This window comes from Onychomys torridus, chromosome 14 (assembly GCF_903995425.1).
Source record: "Onychomys torridus chromosome 14, mOncTor1.1, whole genome shotgun sequence".
NCBI classification, from domain to species: domain Eukaryota; kingdom Metazoa; phylum Chordata; class Mammalia; order Rodentia; family Cricetidae; genus Onychomys; species Onychomys torridus.
In genome coordinates this window covers 82,597,556-82,619,028 of record NC_050456.1, presented here as the reverse complement: position 1 = coordinate 82,619,028, position 21,473 = coordinate 82,597,556, and the positions used below count along the sequence as shown (strand labels likewise).

Here is a 21,473-nt window from a genome sequence, read left to right as displayed (position 1 = left end):
AATTTCAGCACAGCTCAGAGAAACAAAGCTCATGTGGATTTGGAACAAAGCCCCAAAGTGAAAAACCCTTCTGGGTTAAACAAAAGTGATAAACAGAGAACTCCTGGCCAGGCATGCTGTTACAGACCTATAATTCCAGCACTCAGAGAAGTAAGACTGGAGGACCATGAATTCAAAGCCACCCCGAGTCACAACAACAGCAAAAACAACAAAAAACCCAACCACAGCATACTTATTTCTATTCCGTATTCAAGAAACATTAATCAGTATTCCAAAAGTATTTAATATAAAATAGAACTTGCATTCCCAATTATCAATCACCAAGTTCTGTCATTGCATGCCTACACATCTTAACATCAACGCCTTCTCAGTTCCCACAGGCTAACACCTCTCATCAGACCGACCTCAATGGCTTCAGAAGATTCTCGCCAACATTTCCCTCTTCCTCACCCAATTATTCCTCTGAACTGAAGCCAGAGAAGTCTGACAAAACCCACAACTAGCCATGTCACTTGTCTTCCTTGACGGCTCTCCTTTGCCAAAAAGACAAGTCTAAACTCACTGGGGTGGCTTACCAGGTCTTTCACAACTACATTTTAGCCTTCCTTTCAGCCCACCCTTTCTCATTCCCCATGAATCACCAGTGGCTGCTTCCTCTGCCTAAAATGCTCTTCGCTGCCATGCCCTTCCCTCTGACCATTGGTCTTTCTCCAAGGTCAAGTGCAGAATTCCTGCTTGCTCCTGACATAAACACAGAATTAAGACTTATAAATTCTATGCCTATATAAGAGGTTAATTTATTGAAAGAATTAATGACTGAACATTAATTTTCCCATCATAATGTTTAGAAGACACAGTCCCATTTTTGTCGTCTTGTTTAAGTCTTCACATATTAATTATCAACACTTAGAAATGAGCGGTGCTCAATTTTGCCTATAGCTAGTTACCACAAAATAGTTACGCTCAGTAATTCCCGAGAAACATGATAATTACATTTCTAATTTTCCCTCCTGAAACACCTCAGCATAAGCACATAGTGAAACATTTTTATGATTGCATGAATTTATAATCATCGCATTTGCCACTTTAAGAAAATACTAGAAATGCCCACTCAGAAGTCTCTAACCCCTTAAATTTGTAATAGGACAGTAAGAGCCACAAAGGGCTTTGGTTTACTAACTCTATGCTATGCCCAAGCAGTTACCCTTCAAAGCTATTTCCCTGTTTGGGCATATGCATATGAGAGGAACAGAACGTGATGTTCTGCAACTGGAGAATAGGGCTGAGGAAAAAGAATAATCCAACAGGCAGTTGGGATTCTAACTTAAATCTTGCCACTCCTAGCTTCAGCCAGGAAAGGTAGATGAGGTAGGTAAAGGATTTTAAAACAATGAAAGAAAGGAAATCTGTACACAATTGCAGGGTTGGGTCATTACTGTGGAAATCAGAAGAGGAAGCGGTGGACTTGGGTTTACACTGGTGAGTTTCAGTTTCCTCTGCCTGTGCTGTGTGCTTCAACTGAGTTTCCATGAGCAAGAGCACAGGCCTGAGATTGCAAAGACACTGAAGCTCATGAACACTGTACTTAGCAAAAGTTTTGTTACAACAGAGAGTCAATACATGAACAGTTAAAATAAGGTCAGAAGGCTTGAGTTTTAGATAATGATTGTAAGAACATATAGGCACCTAATACAGCCATTCCTTTATGAAACAGCACATCGGATTTAGCTCTGGGTGCTGACTGACTCAAATGGTGCTATCCTATACATGGAGACCACACTGCAGCTGAGTTTACATTTGCCAGTGAGACAGGAAGGTCCCTGACACTTTTCCTTACTCTAAGCTCGATGAGAAAAACTACAGGGAAAAGCCATAGTTCCAATGTTTGTTTATGCATCTTCTTTCCTCTTAGATGCAAACATTTCAGAGATGCGAATGTCATAGGACATTCATGCAAGAACTAAAAAACATTACTGTGAAAACTCTTAAAAACTCCATTTTAGAGACTTCAAAAGGTTTAAAGGCAAGAAAGAAAATAATCATAAGCCAAGCTGCAAATCTTCACACTTGAAATTTCTGGCTCCTTTAAAAGGCTTCCCAATGACTAGCACCAACTTCAGATTTCTACAGTTTGGAGGGAATTACAATGTCACTAGCAGTGACTATAATATTCTGGATTAAAGTAATTACAAAACAAAGGCAACCCAGGTGTCTTATGAACAGCACAGAGCTCTTCATGGCTGAAGCCTACATTTAGTTCCTGTGGAGTGAGACTTTGCCATTTAGCTTTGAATCACTCTGTCCTATCTCAAGTTGTCCCTGGTTCAATGCATCTCATTTGCTGTCACCCATAAGATAGAGCATTCGTTTAAAGGACAACTAGGAAAGAACACCCTCATACTACAGCATGTTTTCACACCATCAACTGTTAAGACACACAGTGCATTCTGAAATCAAAAAGCAAATGAAAGCTACTGGTTTCCCGATTAAAATGAATCCTAAATAGCACCTTGAGAAGTTGAAGCTACAGATTGAGATATACAAATATCCCAAGGATATGATGGGGTAAGAATTAGGCTGATGGGGTAAGAAACAGGCAAGCTCTAGGGTGCTTTTAACACCTTAAACAAGTACCTGAACTTTCCTACAATACTCAGCAAAAGGGTAGGTGTCTGAATCTTCCATCTATACTTTAAAGCCAATAGCTTAGCCCTGCAACAGTTCAGTCTCAAGGCTCTAAAATTATCTTATCATTCTCACCACTTGAGACAACAACTGTTCAAAATGCTAAGCCAAACTGTTGAAAATATTCCATGTTAGTAAGCTGGACAGCTAGCCATGAAGGTCCCAACCCATCTCTGGCTCAGTAAAATCCTGTCATTTGTATCAACAGACTTGGGGCTGAAAAAGCGTGCAGCAGCTTCTCCCCTGGCAGGGTTTGAAAATAAAATGTGAAACAATAATTATAGCCAGAGAAAGACAGGGAACTGTTCTCCTTTGTGAGCAGTCCTGGGCAGTAAGAGTGAAGTCTTACAAACAACATCAGTGGAACACAATACACAGCAAGAGAAAGTGGCTACATTGTCTTCCCGGCCTGAGGGCAGCGTTCTCAGCTCCAAGGCTCCAGCTGAATAACTGCTTTCAGGGGACCAAGCAGCTCGTCCTTTACCCCAGCTCTCACTGTATCCACACAATGTCACTCTTGTTGGAACACAGCATTCAGAAGCTACTGGGAAGTCTCCATCTGACCCGCCCTCAGTGAGAGCAGCTATAATCTGTTTTTCTGTCCTTATCTGTTTATAGTGATTCAGGATACATTCCTTTGGAAATGAGATCCACGACGCAGGTAAACATAAAAGTACATTGGAATAGTCTTTCAAAAAAAAAATCTATGTTCTCTGTATTATTTAATGGGACAAAATTTACAGTGTAAGACTAGGAAGCTTATCAACTCAGAATCATAGATATACATTCATGGCTGTCTAAATTTCTATATGGCTTACTTCTGAGAAGAGTTCTCTTACAAACCCAGTTCCAAAAACCACTAGCTGAAGAGTTCAGAGCCTCTATCGTCTTCACCGAGAAGACTGCTTGCAGAGGTAAAATCCTAAACAATTCTAAATAACAGAGTCTCGCCTTCATAAATACAACCATTTCCCCACCCATTCTAATCCACATCCCCAAGAGGAAAGGGGCTTACCTGTTCATACTTCTCTGGTTCTTTTTTGTCTGTTTGTAAAAACTGACAGTTTTCTCTTGCCAGCTTCTGGACCAGCTCAATACGTCCAATATCATCTCTTTCTTGAAGCTTGCACATCACCCCAGCCTTAAGAGTTGGAGAAAAAGCGAAGATATACTTAAATCCACAGTCCCAGGACATGACACCACCACAAAGTTCACCTTATCTGAAGTGCATTTTCCCTGTGACCTGAATTAAATCATGGCCTTTGTAGAAGATTTTGCCTTTCCAAAGTTAAATCTGTGTTATTTTAGTGTACAGACACTATGCCACAGACTTCAAACTAAGAGCATGTATCAGTCCACTCAGAGCTGGAAGGGCAAACTAAATCATTTGCTACTACGTGTGCGCCTGATAGGCTGGTATTTGTTTGTTCCTGACAGCCTGTTTCCTGTTACATAAGCGAAGCCCAGCAAAAGGTTAAAAATTCATGGGAAAGTTAGCCAGGAACCACTCTGGCAAAAAGGGTGAAGTGATACAGAGTCCTAAAAATAACAGTCTACAACTTCCCAATTCTTTAGCTCGAATGGATCATTCCATGGACAAATACAGTTAGCAAGAAGATTATGGGATAAACCCTTTATTCCACAACTGGAAAATTACTATAAGGACGTGAGTAAAAGCACTCATGAGCGTTTAGAAACAACCCACTAAACATCATGTATCTCTTTATATACTGAAGGTATTAAGTAGTAATAATAGGAAAGAGGTAAATCTAGGAGTTAAGAATAGGAAAAAAAAGTCATTCTAACAAAAGACTACAAACTATTTCTACTCAAATTCTTTCCTAAATGGTTTACACAAACACAACATACCAAGGCATGATCTAATAAAGAAACCTGAAGTTAACTTGGCAGGATTAGTTAAAACCACTGAATCTTTATTCACCCAATATAACATACAGGGTTTGAATATACTCAGTAATGTGACCAAATATGGGGACAGGGCTTTCAAGAACACTCAAGCTTCATGGGTCAACCCCACCTCCCGGCCCCCACACACCCAAGACAGGATCTCTCTGTGTAACTGCTCTGGCTGTCTTGGAACTCACTCTGTAGACCAGGCTGGCCTTGAACATCTGCCTCAACCTCCCAAGTGCTGGGATCAAAGGTGTGCGCCATCACCACCCAGCCAGCTTTACAGTCTTAATGGCTAGTGTGTGAAAGGCACCCATGCTATCGAATGGCATCATGGAAATAAAACCAGACATGCAAAGCAACAACTACAACTTTATTCCCAAGGGCTCAGAAGAAAAATTCTCCAAGTAGCCATCACAGACCCCTAGAGGGGAGCAAGCAGAATTCTCCCACTAAAGCCTGTGAGGCTGATGCTTGTAACATTCCTCACAAGTGGTGTTTTTAGTTTTCTTTCCTAAGTTTCCTTGGACAAGGATCTCAGTTTATCTTAAGACATCCTGTACATGGTGGACAGCCCAGCTGCTGGAAAGCCCCATATCACCCAAGATAACTCTTTAAGTTACTTAATATCAGTCCATAAGAATAGTATTGCCTTTTAAAGCAACTGGAACAAAGGGTATCCCTTATCCAATAACACAGTCTTTCTAGTATTAGACATATATATTTATTGCAACGTCACTTAATATTCTTGAGATCCATATGTCTAGTTGTCTATTTTATCTTACACATTCATTCAATAGACTTTACTTGATAACTACCCACAATAAATCCTACAGCTATAGAATTAAATTCCCCATAGTCCTTCATGTCCCTGGAGTTTACATTCACCAGAGGAAGAAGATTCTACAACAAAAAAAAAAAAAAAAAAAGAAATACTAGGTGGAAAGAAAAAAATAAAGCATGAGGGAGCAGGGCAATGATTAGAGGTCACCACAGCATCAGGAGATTTTCTACTAAGAAGGCATTTGGATAGCAACCTAAAAGAAGCAAGGAAGAGATGATGTCAATTCCCAAAGAAGAGTGTTTTAAGCAGAAGAACAAGGGCCCAAGGCTGAAGGACCAAGAAAGAGAATATCATCCCAGTAAGACAGAACTGGTCAGGGGCTAGTTGGTGAGATGGTCAGAGAGATGCAGGATCCAACCATATAGTTTCCTTCTGGGTTATCTAAGGAGTTTATAGGGATGTTTGTATCAAATCCCTTCCCTCAGAGCTTAGGGAACTCTGTGGAAGAGGAGGAAGAAAGACTGTAAGAACCAAGGGATGGAGGGCAGCAAGGACACAAGGCATTCTGAACACAGTAGGACTGAGGCATCTATGAACTCATAGATTGTGGCACCATGCACAGGCCAGCACTGGTCTGCACCAGATGGGGTTTCAGCACTGAGAGAAATGGACACCAGCCCCCATCACTACCCCAGAAGCTATCTCCACTTGATAACCACTTATAAGTGAAGAAGTAGTTCTTTTCAATGGAGTCTCACTGGAGATACAAAACCACTCTTAAGGGCAGGTCTTATGCCCAGCAGCAGATGGTCAACACAAAAAGAACTCAATGGTATCTTTGGAGGATCTTTGTATTATAATGTTTTGTTAAGACATTTTTTAAAAAACAATATAGGTCATTTGCACATAAATTATAGCTTCCACTTTTCAGATCCTATGGGAATTCTGTGTATATGAATGAGTGTGTTTTTGCATCTATCTATATGTGATCCTTATGCTTTTTCTTTGGGTTTTTCTTGTTTGTGTTGTCCTATTCTGGTTTGCCTGGTTTTGTTTTATATTATTTTGTTATTCTTTAGATGAATTTTTTTTTTGTTTTTTCTTTTTTGTTTTTCCCTGAGACAGGGTTTCTCTGGGGAGCCCTGGTTGTCCTAAAAGTTGTTCTGTAGACCAGGCTGGTCTCAAACAGAGATCCACTTACCTCTGCTTCCTGAGAGCTGGGATTAAAGGCATGAACCACTACTGCCTGGTTTTTAAAGAAGACACAGAAAGGGTGGGGATTCAGATGGGAGGAGATGTGGGGAGGGTCTTGGAGGAACTAGTGTGGGGGTACTGTAATCAGAATATAGTGCACACAAAAAGCCCGTTTTCAAGAAAGAAATTAAAAATAAAATATAGCCCTGTGAGGTGACTATAGATGACACTAATCAACATATGTTTCCCAAAGCAAGGGAAATGTACTTTTAAAGTCTCTGTCATAAATGAATAATAAGCATTTAAATAAACATGTTTATCCTGATTGCAACTTATCGAATGTATAGATACACTGAAATATCATATGGCATGCATCTAATATGTATGTGTTTCAGTTAAAAATAAATTCATTCTATCCTGGAGATTTAGTTTAGTGGAAGAGTTTTGCCTAATAGTAGTCACACCTGCTGCATATACTTTGTATTGCCAAAGATAAATACATTCAATTCAAATTTTAAAATGAGGCAAAATAAAGATCCTCACAGCAATGAAATGAAGAATCAGGTTCTCTGCTTTTTGGAGGAGTCAAGTTGGGCAGTGAACACATGGCATCTTACATCAACAGGACAATATTGCATTTAATTAAAATAAAAACAGAAATATGTAGAATTTATAGAATGTAAATTTTAGTTTAATAGTGAGAATTATAATTAGTCTGCATAAAAATGAACTATGTTACTTCTTAAAATTACATTCCTTTGTTAAGATATGAGCTCATGATATCAGGTATGATATAAAAATAAGTTGTACATAAATTTGGTATTTACTGGTCTGTAAGACAATGAATATTATTAAAATACATGGCAGTGTTTTGCCTATTAAAAAAAAGTTTGGATTCTTGTTCTGAACAAGATGAAATTTTCTGGAATGGCTTCAGCAGAAAATTACAACGAACATATTTATAGTGCAGAGGATTACTGTGTCCAATGGGAAGGATGAAGTAGTTGGAACTAGAAGAGGATGAAGGAGATGGGTTTTCACTCAGGATGTGTCACCCATGAGGCAATGGAAGTGTGGCTGATACAGTGTGCACCCCAATAAACTTATCTGGAGTCAGAGAACAGAACAGCCACGATACTAAACATAAGTTTAGGCAGTGGTAGCACATACCTTTAATCCTAGCATTCCAGAGGCAGAGATCCATCTGGATCTCTGTGAGTTCAAGACCACACTGGCAACAGCCAGGCATGACTCATACCTTTAATCCCAGGAAGTGAGCCTTTAATCTCAGGGAGTGGGGGCACAAAGCAGAAAGGTATATAAGGCATGAGGACCAGGAACTAGAAGCTTTTTAGGTTTGTTAAGCTTTTAGGCTTTTAGCAGCAGTTCAGCTGAGATTCATTCCAGACCAGGACTCAGAGGCTTCCAGTTTAAGGAAACAGGATCAGCTGAGGAATTGGTGAGGTGAGGTTGGCTATAGCTTGTTCTGTTTCTCTGATCTTTCTGCGTTCACCCCAACACCTGGCTCGGGGTTTGTTTTTATTAATAAGACCTTTTAAGATTCATGCTACATGGAAGAGATGACAAAACATGAGGAGCATCTAGATGCATTTCCAAAGAGGTGTCAGCAGATGTTATTTGGGAGTTTCCCAAATATTTGTAAACATTGGGGGAGTATGGAAGAAAGGTGTCTACTCAAAGTCCCAGTTTGGTTTGCTTGGCAGGCTATAGGTTCAGAAGCAAAGCTGAGGGCAGGGGCAGGATTCTGGGGCCATCCAGAGCATAGATAATATTGCTTTGGTCATTTGAATGAAGGGATGTAAATCAAAGAGCTGACTGCAGTGTTTTGAAGTAGGAGAATGCAGGGAATCAGAAAGGAGACAGGAAGAGTGAGCAGTGTCGGGAAATCTGGAGGGCTAAAGGGTTTCAATGTGTGTGGGGTGGAGGGGAAGTCTCCAGTATGCTGCTGGAGTATCAGATAAGATGTTTCCAAATAACTACCAATTTGACAAAGATAATCTGTGACTTTGAGGAGAGGAACCTCCTCACACTCAGCCAATAGAGAATCCCAAGGACACTGTGGCAGACTGGCCCCAGCTGAGGAGTGATGGAAACAGGAATTCCGTTGGCTCAATGGAGTTGAGATGAGGGGTATTTATGTTAGAAATCATGTACCACACAAAGAAATTTGACCATAGGATAGGGAAAGGAAGGGTGAGGGGAGGGAGGGAGGGAGGGAGGGAGGGAGGGAGAGAGAGAGAGAGAGAGAGAGAGAGAGAGAGAGAGAGAGAGAGGGAGGGAGGGAGGGAGAGAGGGAGGGAGGGAGGGAGAGAGGGAGGGGGGGAGAGAGAATATGTAAGTGAATACATCTTCAAGATTAATACCCTTGAGTATGAAAAGAAGATAAAAATCTACCCTTAGACAGAAATGTAAATATCAGTGTTCCAACCACTGGAACAGGAGACAACATGCAGGTAGACTGGCAGAGTCTGATGGTGGCAACTCACAGAGATCCTTTACTGAAGGCATCTTTTCCCCAGAAGTTATTGACTAAGTAAGAATCTGGAAGAAGATGCTGGTGGTATAAGAAACAAAGGCACATAGCAGGCATCTAAGTGGCGAGTATTAGCAAAATTTTCATACCAGGCCAGACAGTAAATATCTCAGATTGTGTGTTACAACTACTTCGTTCTGCAGGTGAAACCTTGGAGCAGCATGGGGTGGTGGGTAAGCAGATGGAATAGCGATGTCCAGTAACACTTTAGTGCAGGCACAGGCAGGGGCTGTGGTTGTCATCTCCTGGCCGACAAGGAACCTGGACTGTAGGAATCCAGTGATGCTTTAGGTCAGTGGTTCTCAACCTTCCTAATGCTGTGACACTTTACTACTATAGTTCCTCATGTTGTGGTGACCTCCAATCATAAAATTATTTTCATTGCTACTCCATAACTATAATTTTGCTACTGTTATGAATTGGAATGTAAATATATGATATGCAACCCCCAAAGGGGTCACAGCCTACAGGTTGACAACTGTTATCTAGAGCATCACTGAGGGTTGATTTTTACTTTTAAATACTTTTACCACCCTAGCCTTCCTCCGAAGAGTATATTTCTTGTTTGTCAGAATTTGAATGGGCCCTATAATCTGAGATGATGCCAAATATATGATGTTGTGTTTTTAATCAGTGCAAGGGAGGGAAAAAAGGAATAAATGGTATTAAGTACCCTCCTTTATGACAGGACAAGGAAATTGTGTGGGGGCTATTTCTACCTGCAAATAACTAGCATTCTTTAAAAGTTGTGCTCTTTTGTTTAGGTTTATTTATTTATTTACTTATTTATTTATTTATGTACTTTATGTATATGGGCATTTTGTCTGTATGTACATCTGCACACCAGAAGACAGCATCAGACAGTTGTGAGCTGCCATGTGGGTGCTGGGAATTGAACTCAGGACCTTCGGAAGAGCAGTGAATGCTCTTAACCGCTGAGTCATCTCTCCAGTCCCCTAGAGATTGTATTCTTAAAGTGGTAAATTTCTGGTGTCTAGAGAACTCTTCTATGCTCACACCTGAGACTTCCTTCTACTCCATGTAGAAGTGATTCACTGTCTCCTGCTGTAGAGGAGATGCTAACATCCCACAAAACCTCAGCCAGACTTGCAGTAATACAGCTGTAGGACAGAAAGCCATTTCCTTCTCTTTCCCTTCCTTCTCTCCTTCCAATGTGGCCCTCTGACTATCAGAGAGCATGTGTGTCATTGAGGCCAGGCAGGACTGGTCCCAGCTGGGAGTGAGTGCTGGGAGCCACTGTGTTGTGCACACTGGACAGAACCTCCAAGGACTCTGATTCAGACATGAGTCCCATGTGCAGCTCTGAAAACAACTGTTTCCATCATCAGCAACAGATGGATGAGATGAGAGGCACTGGCTATATTCTTGGTTTCCACAACACAAATTTTCAAGAAACTTTTCATGTCCTGATGAAGATCCTAAATACAAAGTTTTTTTTTTTTTTTTTGTATAAGAAAACAGTTTTATCTGAGCCAGACACATTGATGTGTGAATCAAATATTTGCATTTTCAATAACAAATGTTGTTACTTAAAAAATATGAGTCAGATTAATTTAACTTTTATACTTATTTCATGTTTTCTAATTAAAGAAGGAATATTCCTGTATTGACTTTCCAGTTTCCATTTAATTTTTGATGTACTAATATTTTCATTGGATAATTCTACAGCACTACTTATAAAATAACTACTTGGCATAAATTTTTCAGAGAAGTTTATGGATGGCACTTTATTCCCAGGAGGACTTCTAGCCCAGAGATATCACAAATCCTCCATGGTTCATAAGCCACTAGTCTTGGAAATACAAACCAAAACCAGATGTTCTCTGGGGGTCCCTTTCACAGCTCTGTAATTTAGTAATTTAATTCAAGAAACCCATGAATTTATTAACATATTTTGGGAGCTTTGTTATGGACAAAAGAGGCAAGATAACTTAGAGCCCTTGATCTAGACGTTCATATTTGTGGTCTATTTAATTTATCTATGTGAAATTAATTATAAACAGTTTACCTAACACTGCTCAGCCAGAAAAAGAGAAGGATTAATGTGTAACTGTCAGAAGAGTTATTTAAAAGCCTATTTCAAGGTCTCTTCTGGAAGAAAAAAACTCTCTGTAATGCATAATTAAAGATGTTTGTATGGTTTTCTGTCTGAGCAGTTACAGATGCCACTGAAAAGTCTGTTTCCTCAATAACTGGAGTCATAAAATGTGGGTCCACTCCCCCAGGGCTAAGAATAAAGCATGGATAGGAGTCCTTTAGAAAAGGACATACAGAGGACCAATGAGCAATCTTGTCTGTGACAAAGGTGGAAAACACAGTTTTCACATCGGAAAACAATGACTGCTTTACCTTAACACTGAATTCACTTTTTCTGGGCCAGGGAGATGGCTCTGCAGGAAGAGTGAACACTTGCTGCACAAGCAGGAGGCTCGGAGTCCACGTTCCCAGTGCTCCTGTTAAAAGCCAGGTGTGGTCCATGTGCTCACCTGTGGACCATCACTGGGGGTTGCTGAATTCCAGCCTAGCTCCGGGTTCAATGAAAGACCTTCTTTCTGGCCTCCATGTGCATACAGGTGAGTGTACACACACACACACACACACACACACACACACACACACTCCATACCTTCTTTCACATACATAAATCACTTTTTCTAAATTACCATGTAAAAATCGCTATCAAGAGAAGTTAAATTAAGTTTCTACCATTTGTGAAATCACATTTGGAATAACAAACCACAACACAAATGCTACTGAACATAAATTCAGTATACTCAAATAAACTCTTACTGATTACTATTACTACATAATACATTTTAGTAATTAAAAATTAAACTTGGAGGAGGAACTCACTATATCATTTCCTGCCTTTCTGTTTTTGTTTTTGTAGATAAGGTCTATGGACCCCACAACAGCTTCAAACTGGTTATAGAGCTAAGGATGACCTTGAACTTCTGACCCTCCTGTCTCCATTTGCCCAGTGTTGAGTACTGACGTATGCATTACCATGGATCAGTTTATGCTGTGTTGGAAATTGAACCCAGGACTTCCTGGATGCTAGGCAAGTGGTCTAGCAACACAGTTACATTCTCGCCCTTCCTCCCCGGCTTCCTTCCTCCCCGGTTTCCTTCCTTCCCTCCCTCCCTTCTTCCTAGCTTCATTTAATACTCAAAACCACCACCTAATTTCTGTGAGAATATCCTCACTTTATAAATGATGGAAGGCAGTTTGCACAGTGGTTAAAGCAGGAATTCTGGATCAGGCTGCTTTGGTCAGAGCAGCTCACCACTCACCATCTCACCTGTAAAATGGTGGTAACTGTAACCTTGTAGGACTGGTTGGAAGGTTTAGTGCGATGACAACAACAACAACAACAATACACAAGGGCTCAGAAAAGGGTTTAGGGTATACACTAGGTGTAGCACGAACACTAACTGGTCTTATAATAAAAACCTGGAGCCAGATATCGGGGCAAATGCTGAAAGACCAGAGGAAACAAGGCACAGCCACTTCTGACCTCGCCAGCTCTCAGCTGTAAAGGGAAGATCCTGTCTCCAGGAATCCTCAGGCTGAATGCCCCTCAGCGGAAAGGGCTCCGAACTCCTGTCTCCTGCCTTATATTCCTTTCTCCCAACAGCCATATCACTTCTTGTCTCAACCTTCCTAGTGCTGGGATTAAGTTTGACTCCCAAGTACCAGGATTAAAGGTGTGAGCCATTACGCCTGCCTCTGTTTCTCTTTTAGACTGAATTAACCTTGTATAGTCCAGGGTGGCCTTGAACTCACAGAGATCCAGCTGTCTCTGCCACCTGAGTGCTAGGATTAAAGGTGTGCACCGCCACCACCTAACCTCTGTGGCTGGCTCTGTCCTCTGATCTTCAGACAAGCTTTATTTGTTAGAGCATACACAAAAATATCACCACAGCTGGGATTTTAGCTCTTAACACTCACACTGTCACAGAGAAGGAATGGGGGCTACAGGATAATTACCTGTCCCAGGTGAACAGTTAGAAGAATTCAGGCAGTTTTGTCACAAAAGCAAAATTCTTAGTATTTAAAAAAATTAATCAAGTTTGTGTATGTGTATCTGTGTGGGTATTTGCGCATGAGCGCAGGGTGGTACAGAAGCCAGAAGAGGGTACCTGATCCCCTGGAGCTGGAGTTACAGGAGGTTGTGATCCACCTGATTGAGGTCCTGGGAACCAAACCCAGGTCCTCTGTCTGAGCATGTGTGCTTTGAGCTCTAAGCCAGTGTTCCACCCTGGAGGCAGAGTTTTTAAACCTCACTGCTTGACTTTGCGCACTAGGATAGCAGGTTTCTGGGCTTCTGTTTACTTGCTTGGTTGCTTGGTTTGGTTTGATTACTGGTTTTGTTTTCTTGCAGTGCTGGGGAGGGAACCCAGGGCCTCATGGTAGGCAATCACACTACTTCTGGGTACATACCCAGCCTCTGCAGGCATTTTCCACACTGCTTCATGTTGATCCTTTGAAACCCCTACACTCCATTTTATGGAGCTGAAAACCACGAATACTAGGCTGTGCAGGACAAATGCCTACCCCTGCAGGAATTTACAGATTTTAGAAGAGCAAAGGGCCTCAGCAAAGGCAACCACTAAGGAAGAAGGACTTGTGTACAAACGCAATTCTCTTCACTCTGTCCATACAATGCAGCACAGAAACAAGCAGTGTCTCAGGAAGAAAGAGCCATTGTTGATAGAAGAGAGGAAGATGTCAACACAGACCATCTCCTGGGGACGAACATCTCCTGTGGATAGGTGGATCTTACTCCTTCTTATGCCCAAAGTTTTCAACAGCAGTGGGGCAGTCTCTACATAGTAATGTATTTTGTCATATATTGGGAAGAAGGAATAGGAATTAGTGTCAATTGCTTTAAATACACTCTAGAATAAAGACAGGAGATGCACACACATGGATGGGTTTCTAGAACATGCTGATAGAATTTGGTGTTCTAGATGACAGTGGATGGGTTTTATCAGATACATGAGGGTCATAACCATCTTCCTTCTGAAATTGCCCTGGCCTTACACCACTCCTAATTCACAGCTCTATGGTGATATCATTGTTGAATAAAATCAAAATTCATGTATCTTTTTGAGAAATAAAATTGCATTCAAATAGATTTTTGCCCATAGAATGAGTTCAAAACAAATAAAAATACAGCAGCTTACATTTTCAAACAATATGCTCATAAATGAATGTCCTAATAACTCTTTGAGTAATGAATGCAGAGCTGGGAAACTCCTGCATGCTTGAAGCCTGAAATAGAACTTCAATATAAAGTCAACTACATCATTAATCATATTATAACAATATTAATTTATTAAAACACTACAACCTATACAGTTTGACTGACAAAAGCTTAATATGATTATTCTAATCATAATCAATAGATTTTGGACCTTCAAAGAGAAAGCCAGTAGGGTAACCACACTGAGTCCTCAAATGCTTCATTTTAATATAAAGTAAATAGTCACTAACACTGAAGTATCCAATTCAAAATCTTGTCCATTTATGATTTAGCTATTAAAATCACAGCACAGCATCTCTGGCAGCTGATGCATGCTACAGTATGTCCGCAAGCTCCTTTTCCTCTACCAGATTGAAGAGATGGCATGAGGATCAACTCCTCCTGCTTCTTTGCTTTCTTTGAGAGGTGGATTCTATCGTCTATCTGTCTGTCTGCCTGTCCGTGTACCTACCTACCTACCTATCTACCTATCTATCTGCTTCTATCATCTATCATCTACCTATAAGTCTACAGATATATAGAGGGAGGGAGGAAGAAAGTGTATCTCCTCTATCAATCATTACGCAGTAGTCACCATTTATCTGAAGAAGACACATCCCAAGATCCCCAGTGAGTCTCTAAAACTACAAATAGTACTGAACTCCCTATTTTTTACATACATACAATGTACTTCTTTTATACATTAAGAAATGTAAGAGATTAACAACAGTAAACAATAGCAAGAGAACAACTAATTAAATGTACTATAGTAAGCATTATATGAATATGGTCTTTTTCTTTTTCAAAATTTTGTAACATAGTCACCCTTTTAGTGATGATGTGAGATGATACAGCAGCTATGGGATAAGATGAGTGATGTAGGCATGGTGACATAACATCAGGATATTATGGAAGGGCAAACTGAAGAAGCCCTGCAACACCCGGGCTGTTGATCTGATAACCAAACAGCTATCTAGCAACTAATAGAAGGAAGTGCACACAGTACTGATACTTTAAACAAAGAGAAATTCACATCCTGAGTAGGATGGAGGTGGACTGCTCAGAGTGACACACAATTTAAAACCATGCATTGCATATTTGGGGGGCCCTTCTATTTAACACATTTGGACAGTGAGTAATTGAAATCCCGGATACAGGAGAAGTTCTATATGGATAATTTAGGGTCTTTCTTAGGAAATGCCTTCAAGTCAAAACTAAGCAGTTTTCTCCCATGGAAATGAGCAGTACCAGGACACATAAGGCAAGTCTGCCTCATTTGTGAGTACCTGCCCCATGTGATCACCCTCAGCCGAGAACGATACAACACCGTGGATCCCACACCATACCTGAGGGTCGGGACCATCATTAGCCTCTGTCACGGCTATGTGCTTGTCAGCGTTTTCATCGTCTTGTTCAATTGCTTTAAAAAAATAAAGACAAATATACATCGCATCGTAAGAAAATGTTTCAAGTAATTTTTTCCAGATAACAACTTGTCAGGAAAGAAATAATGCTAGACTCGTAAAATGAAAACACAGCAATACATTTGTTATTTGTGTGGAAGGTTACCTGCCACACTGGGTGTTTGTACATTGTCTCATCTACTAAACCAACGACAGTGGGAAATTTTAATTTCAGTTCTTCTCTCAATCCCATCCCATCCTGACATGACCCTTTTAGTGTTGTATTGTACTTTACCAAAGGAACCCTGAGGTACAGGCAAGGGTGTCAGAGGAACCCTGGGGTGCAGGCAAGGGTGTCAAAGGAAGTCTGGGGTGCAGGCAAGGGTGTCAAAGGAAGTCTGGGGTACAGGCAAGGGTGTCTACCTACTCATTTTCATTGAGAGTCATTAAATTATTATTTTTGAATGGAGGATTGAACCAGGGGCTTCACATTCTACTGCTGAGCTATGCTCACAGGTCATCACTAAGGTATCAAGGTAAGCCTTGAATATTGGATCTTCCTATCTCAACTTCCCAAGTAGCTGGGACTATAACTCTGCACATGGAAACAATACTTTATGGCTCAGTTTATGGGTGCACTGTTACCACACAATTCCAAACAGTCTTTCTCCTTTCCCTCTGGACCTCCTTGTCAAGCATTTTATGGCCCTCTCCTCCCTGCTACACCAACCTCCCACGTGAAGCCCTGGTTCCAGACTCTTCTTTACTTAATCCAGCATGGTGCAGCTTCAAAAGTAATCAGTCTCAAAGAACATAAATACAAGTGCCATACTCTGGCCTGTGGATTCCTTATCTCAGAAGTCTGCACACTACTGACGGGATTCCTCCCATTCTCCAGCTTCCTTGGAATCTCTACTCTCACACAGACATTCAATAACAAATACAATGTATGCAACTCTGATACAAGCTTGATGACGGAACAGCTATTCAGGATGGACAACGTGTTTGTACAGTTAAAAGCAAGTGTGTGCTGAGAGTGCCTACTGTGTTGAGTTTTGCTCACAAATAAGACAGATAAGTCCCAGAAAGTATACACATTACCTGGGGAAACAGTCAGTTACAACAATAAATGTAAGATGAAGTGAGGTGTAGGGAGATGACCAATGTTTGTTTTTTGATTTCCACATGAACACCATGTCATAAGCAATGGCTCCCTCCACACGCACACTAAAGTCAATGTAATTGTGGTGGTTTGAAACAAGATGGCCCCCAAAGAGAGTGGCACTATTAGGAGGTGTGGCCCTGTTGTAGGAAGTGTGTCACCGTAGGGGTGGGCTTTGAGGTCTCTTTTGCTCAGGCTTCCCACAGAGTGTCAGCCAGTCAACTTCCTGTTGCCTACAAGTTGTAGGACTCTCAGCTACTCTAGCACCACATCTGCCTGCAGGCTGCCATGCTCTCCATCATGATGATAGTGGACTGAACCTCTGAAACTGTAAGTGAGCCACCCCAATTAAATGGTTTCTTCACAAGAGTTGCTGTGTTCATGGTGTCTCTTCACAGCAATAAAAACACTAGGACAGAAGTTGGCACCAGGGACTGGGGTATTGCTGTGATAGGCCTGACCATGGTCATGTTTCTATTTGGAGGAATTTGGGCTTTGGTACTTTGGGTTAGAAAAGCAGTGGGATGCTTTAAGCACTGCTTAATGGACCATACTAGTAGGGACATGGAAAACAGTGGTCCTAAGAGTTATTTGCACATTCAAGAGGTTTCAGCAGAGAAGAATTTTAGTATGTTGTCTAGAGATTGTTCTTGTGATATTTTGGTGAAGAAAGTGGCTGCCTTTTGTCCTTGTCCAAAGAGTCTGTCTGAGGCTAAAGTGAAGAGGTCTGGATTAATTCCATTGGCAGAAGAAATCTCACAATAGCCTAGTATAGATTCTGTCATGTAGATATTGGTGGTAACTCTAATGAAGATTTATAATGAAAAGAAGCAAGCTGAGCAAGGAAAAACATTTGAGGAGAAAAAGGGCACCAGAAAGTGGAATGTTACTTAAGGAAATAAACAGAATAAGAAATGGAATAAAGGGAACGATGACCTCAGGGTAAGATCCTGCCCAGCTAAGTTTCCAACTTGTGAAAAGGAATTAAAGAAAAGCTTAGAGCTGGGTGTGGTGGTGCATGCCTTTAATCTCAGCATTGGGAAGGCAGAAGCTGGCAGGTCTCTGAATTTGAGGCCAGCCAGTTTCAGAGCAGCCAAACTTAGGCGGTGAAAGAGAATGCTGATGAAGATGTAATTGAACAAGGGGGCCATGTTCCCAATGAGCAGCAGAACTTGGCAGCTTTGGCCACATGGTTCTGGTTTTAGAGTTAAGGACAGAAGAAAGGAATTATGGAATAAAGCCGCTGAGGCCAGGTATGTGTCAGGGATGTCCCTGAATGGAGGCCTAGTTGAGAGGCCATTGTGTGAAGCTGTGAAGTTGAGATGCTAGAGTCATGGGATACCTGCCAAGGAGAACTTCTAACAGGGAGTAGAACCAGCCCAAGAGAGAAAAGTGTGTTGCAGTCAAACCTGAATGGAGTTAGAAATCTGAAGAGCATTTTGACATCAGACATGGAGATGCAAAGTTTGGAGTTTGCCCAGCTGGTTTTCAGTCTTGCTTTGGTCCAATATTTCCTTACTATGCCCCCTCCCTATGTTCTGAAAATGGTAATATATATCCTGTGGCATTATATGTTTGAAGGATGTGATCTGTGTTTTGATTTTGATTTTATAGGGGATTATAGTTAAGAGATTGCATGATTCTCAGAAGAGACTTTGAACTTTGGACTTTTATACGTTGTTGTGATTGTGATAGAGTATTTGAAGGGACTTTTGAAGTTGGACTAAATGCATTTTGCCTTTGGGGCCCAGGGAGTGGAATGTGGTGGTTTGAAAGAAAATGGTCCCCAAAGGGAATGGCACTATTAGGAGGTGTGCCCTTGTTGGTTAAAATATTAAGGCAACTCCATGTAGTTAAAAGGGAGGTTTATGTTGTGGGGTAACTTACAAGTGAAGGGTTAGGTTACAGGGTCTGGGAGAGGTGTAGCACAGTCCGGTGGTGTTTTCTGGAGAACTCTGCTCCGTCTACCTCCAGTGTTTAGGGTCCAGGAACCAAGAGACTCCCCCATCCGGATCTCCGGTCTTCAAGGGTCCTCTCTCGGCTCCGCCTTATAGGTGTGACAGTTATCAAAGCCTCAAAGCGGTGGTATTTCCAGGTCAAAGCTGGAAAGGCTACCCACTACAAGGCATGTCACTGTTGAGGTAAGCCTTGAAGTCTCTTTTGCTCAAGCTTCCCTCAGTGTGTCAGTCAGTAGACTTCTTGTTATCTGCAAGATGTAGGGCTCTCAACTATTTCTCCAGCACCACATCTGTCTGCATGCCACCATGCTCCCCACCATAATGATAATAGACAGAACCTCTGAAACTATAAGCCAGCCACCTCGATGAAATGTTTTACTTTATAAGTGTTGCCATGGTCATGGTGTCTTTTCACAGCAATAAAAAACCCCAAGACAGCAATAGAATCTTTAACTAAGATAAAATGAAAAGTCATACAACAACAACTATGAAAATGCAGCAGACCCCCTGTAGGGATCATGCAAGCCAGGAGGACACGGGTGGTGCTTCTTTGAATAATTGTATTTGTGATGAGACTTAAGGCTGAGCTAATCCTGTTGCAGGACACAATGATACATGACAAACCTGGAGACAGTATAGACCACAGCAAATTTAGCCTTGAGCCAGAGAACACGGTGAACCACTGAAGAATTTGTATCCTTTGATGCCTATGTTCTCAAGTTCTGTCAACTTGTCTGTGGATAATAAAGGATATCATAGCAGCAAGTAGAAACACAGAGGCCAGTCAGGTGACTGTTACAATGACCTTCCTTAGAAATGGGATGACTTAGGCTAGGGAGGCAGCAAAGGGAAAGATAACTGTGGAGGACTTGGGCTGTCCTTGTAGACAGAGTGAACTCCACCACACAATGAACTGAGTGTGGGAGGGGGGTGCAGGAAAGAGGTGATGGAGACTCAGCAGTCTTAGGCAGAGCTCTGTGCTCACCAGAACACTCACCCTCTGCCCTCTCCAAAAGGAGGACGACCACCTACAACCCCCGACCCTAACTGCACTCATGGACTCACCCACTGTGGACTTACAAATATTATAATCTCTGCTTAGCAGTTTTCAGAATATCCTTTCTCATGTTTTTGCTGTTATATGACTTTTGTGCCTGCTGTGTGATACTCACTACAAAGCCCACTAGAGCTCTGTGTACAGTGTGCCCTGTGAAAGCGAACAGGCAGAACAATGCATTGCCAGGTGGCCAGAATGGTTCTACTTGACACCACTTACTTACATAATATAAAAAGCTACATCTTTTAACTATTCATGAAAGGAGGGAAGACAGTTCCCCTATTAAACTACCCAGATAACTAGGGCCAGCTGAGCATGCCCAGGCAAAGCAGGGACAGTGGAAATGAGTAGAGGCTCTGCCCCTATTTGCATCAAAAAGTCCCATTCATGCTTGTTCAAAAGAGGTCCCCTACTGCTACTGCACGCCACTTAGGAGGGAATTTGAAGGGAAAAAAAAATCACTAGGAGAGACAAGGAAAATAATTTAGGAAAACATCCTCAACTCCTCTTAAAAAGGCAACAGGCTCTGTAAGCAAGCAATTCCACTCAACCAAATGAAATTCCATATGAAGTTTTATCCTGTGAGCAAGCTAATACGCGTGAATGGAGGCTTCCTTTACATGAGGATTGTTGTGGAATATTTGTGTACACTGTAAAGCTGTGTCCCTGCCTAAAGTGTCTTCTGATTGGTTTAATAAAGAGCTGAATGGCAAAGGGTTAGGAAGGAGAGAATAGGTGAGATTTTCAGGGTAAGGGAGGAAAAGAAATCTAGATATGTGGATTTTGCCAGAGAATGCAGAAGTCTGACATATGGTGCAGAACAGAGGTAACTGAGCCACATGGCAGAATGTAGATCAGTAGAGACTGGTTGATTTAAGTTATAAGAGCTAGTTGGAAAAAGAGCCTAAGCTAAGGCCAAGCTTTCATAATTAATATTAAGTCTCTGTGTCATTATTGGGGAGATGGTGGTCCCACAAAAGAAAGTCTGACTACATTTGAGAAAGCTTGTTACAGAGGACTAGCAATTTGTGAGCATTTAATTTGTGATTTACATATTTTATTTCACGCTTCAAACTTCTACTTTTGATTAATAATAAAGAAAATAAAACTTTAAAATATTTTGGTCAATGAAGTCATGCTTTTTTGAAACCATGTCCTGGGGCCTAGATACATACAGAACATTAGGGTAATACACATCAACTGATTTTTTTTTTTTAATGTTTGAGTTAATACTGATTTTTTAAAAAAAAAAAGTGTGTGTGTGTGTGTGTGTGTGTGTGTGTGAGAGAGAGAGAGAGAGAGAGAGAGAGAGAGAGAGAGCGAGCTGGGGGGAGGATACCACACACACACACACACACACACACACACACACACACACACTTGAGAATAGTTGTTTTTTTTTTTTGGAGGGGGGGTGTTTGAGACAAGGTTTCTCTGTGTAGCCCTGGCTATCCTAGAACTCACTTTGTAAAGCCTGGAATTGACTGAGATCTACC

At 41.3% G+C, this 21,473-nt stretch overlaps 1 protein-coding gene across 2 annotated transcripts in view; it reads right to left on the bottom strand.

Moving 5' to 3' along the window:
• Rapgef5 (Rap guanine nucleotide exchange factor 5) overlaps window positions 1–21,473 on the bottom strand; it is a 230,735-nt gene that overhangs the window by 98,185 nt on the left and 111,077 nt on the right. For both annotated transcript variants that reach the window (XM_036205803.1, XM_036205804.1), the window contains 2 exons: window positions 15,744–15,817; window positions 3,701–3,826 (listed from right to left, as the gene is read on the bottom strand). In XM_036205803.1, the coding sequence (XP_036061696.1) occupies window positions 3,701–3,826; window positions 15,744–15,817 (200 nt within the window). The remainder of the gene's footprint in view (window positions 1–3,700; window positions 3,827–15,743; window positions 15,818–21,473) is intronic.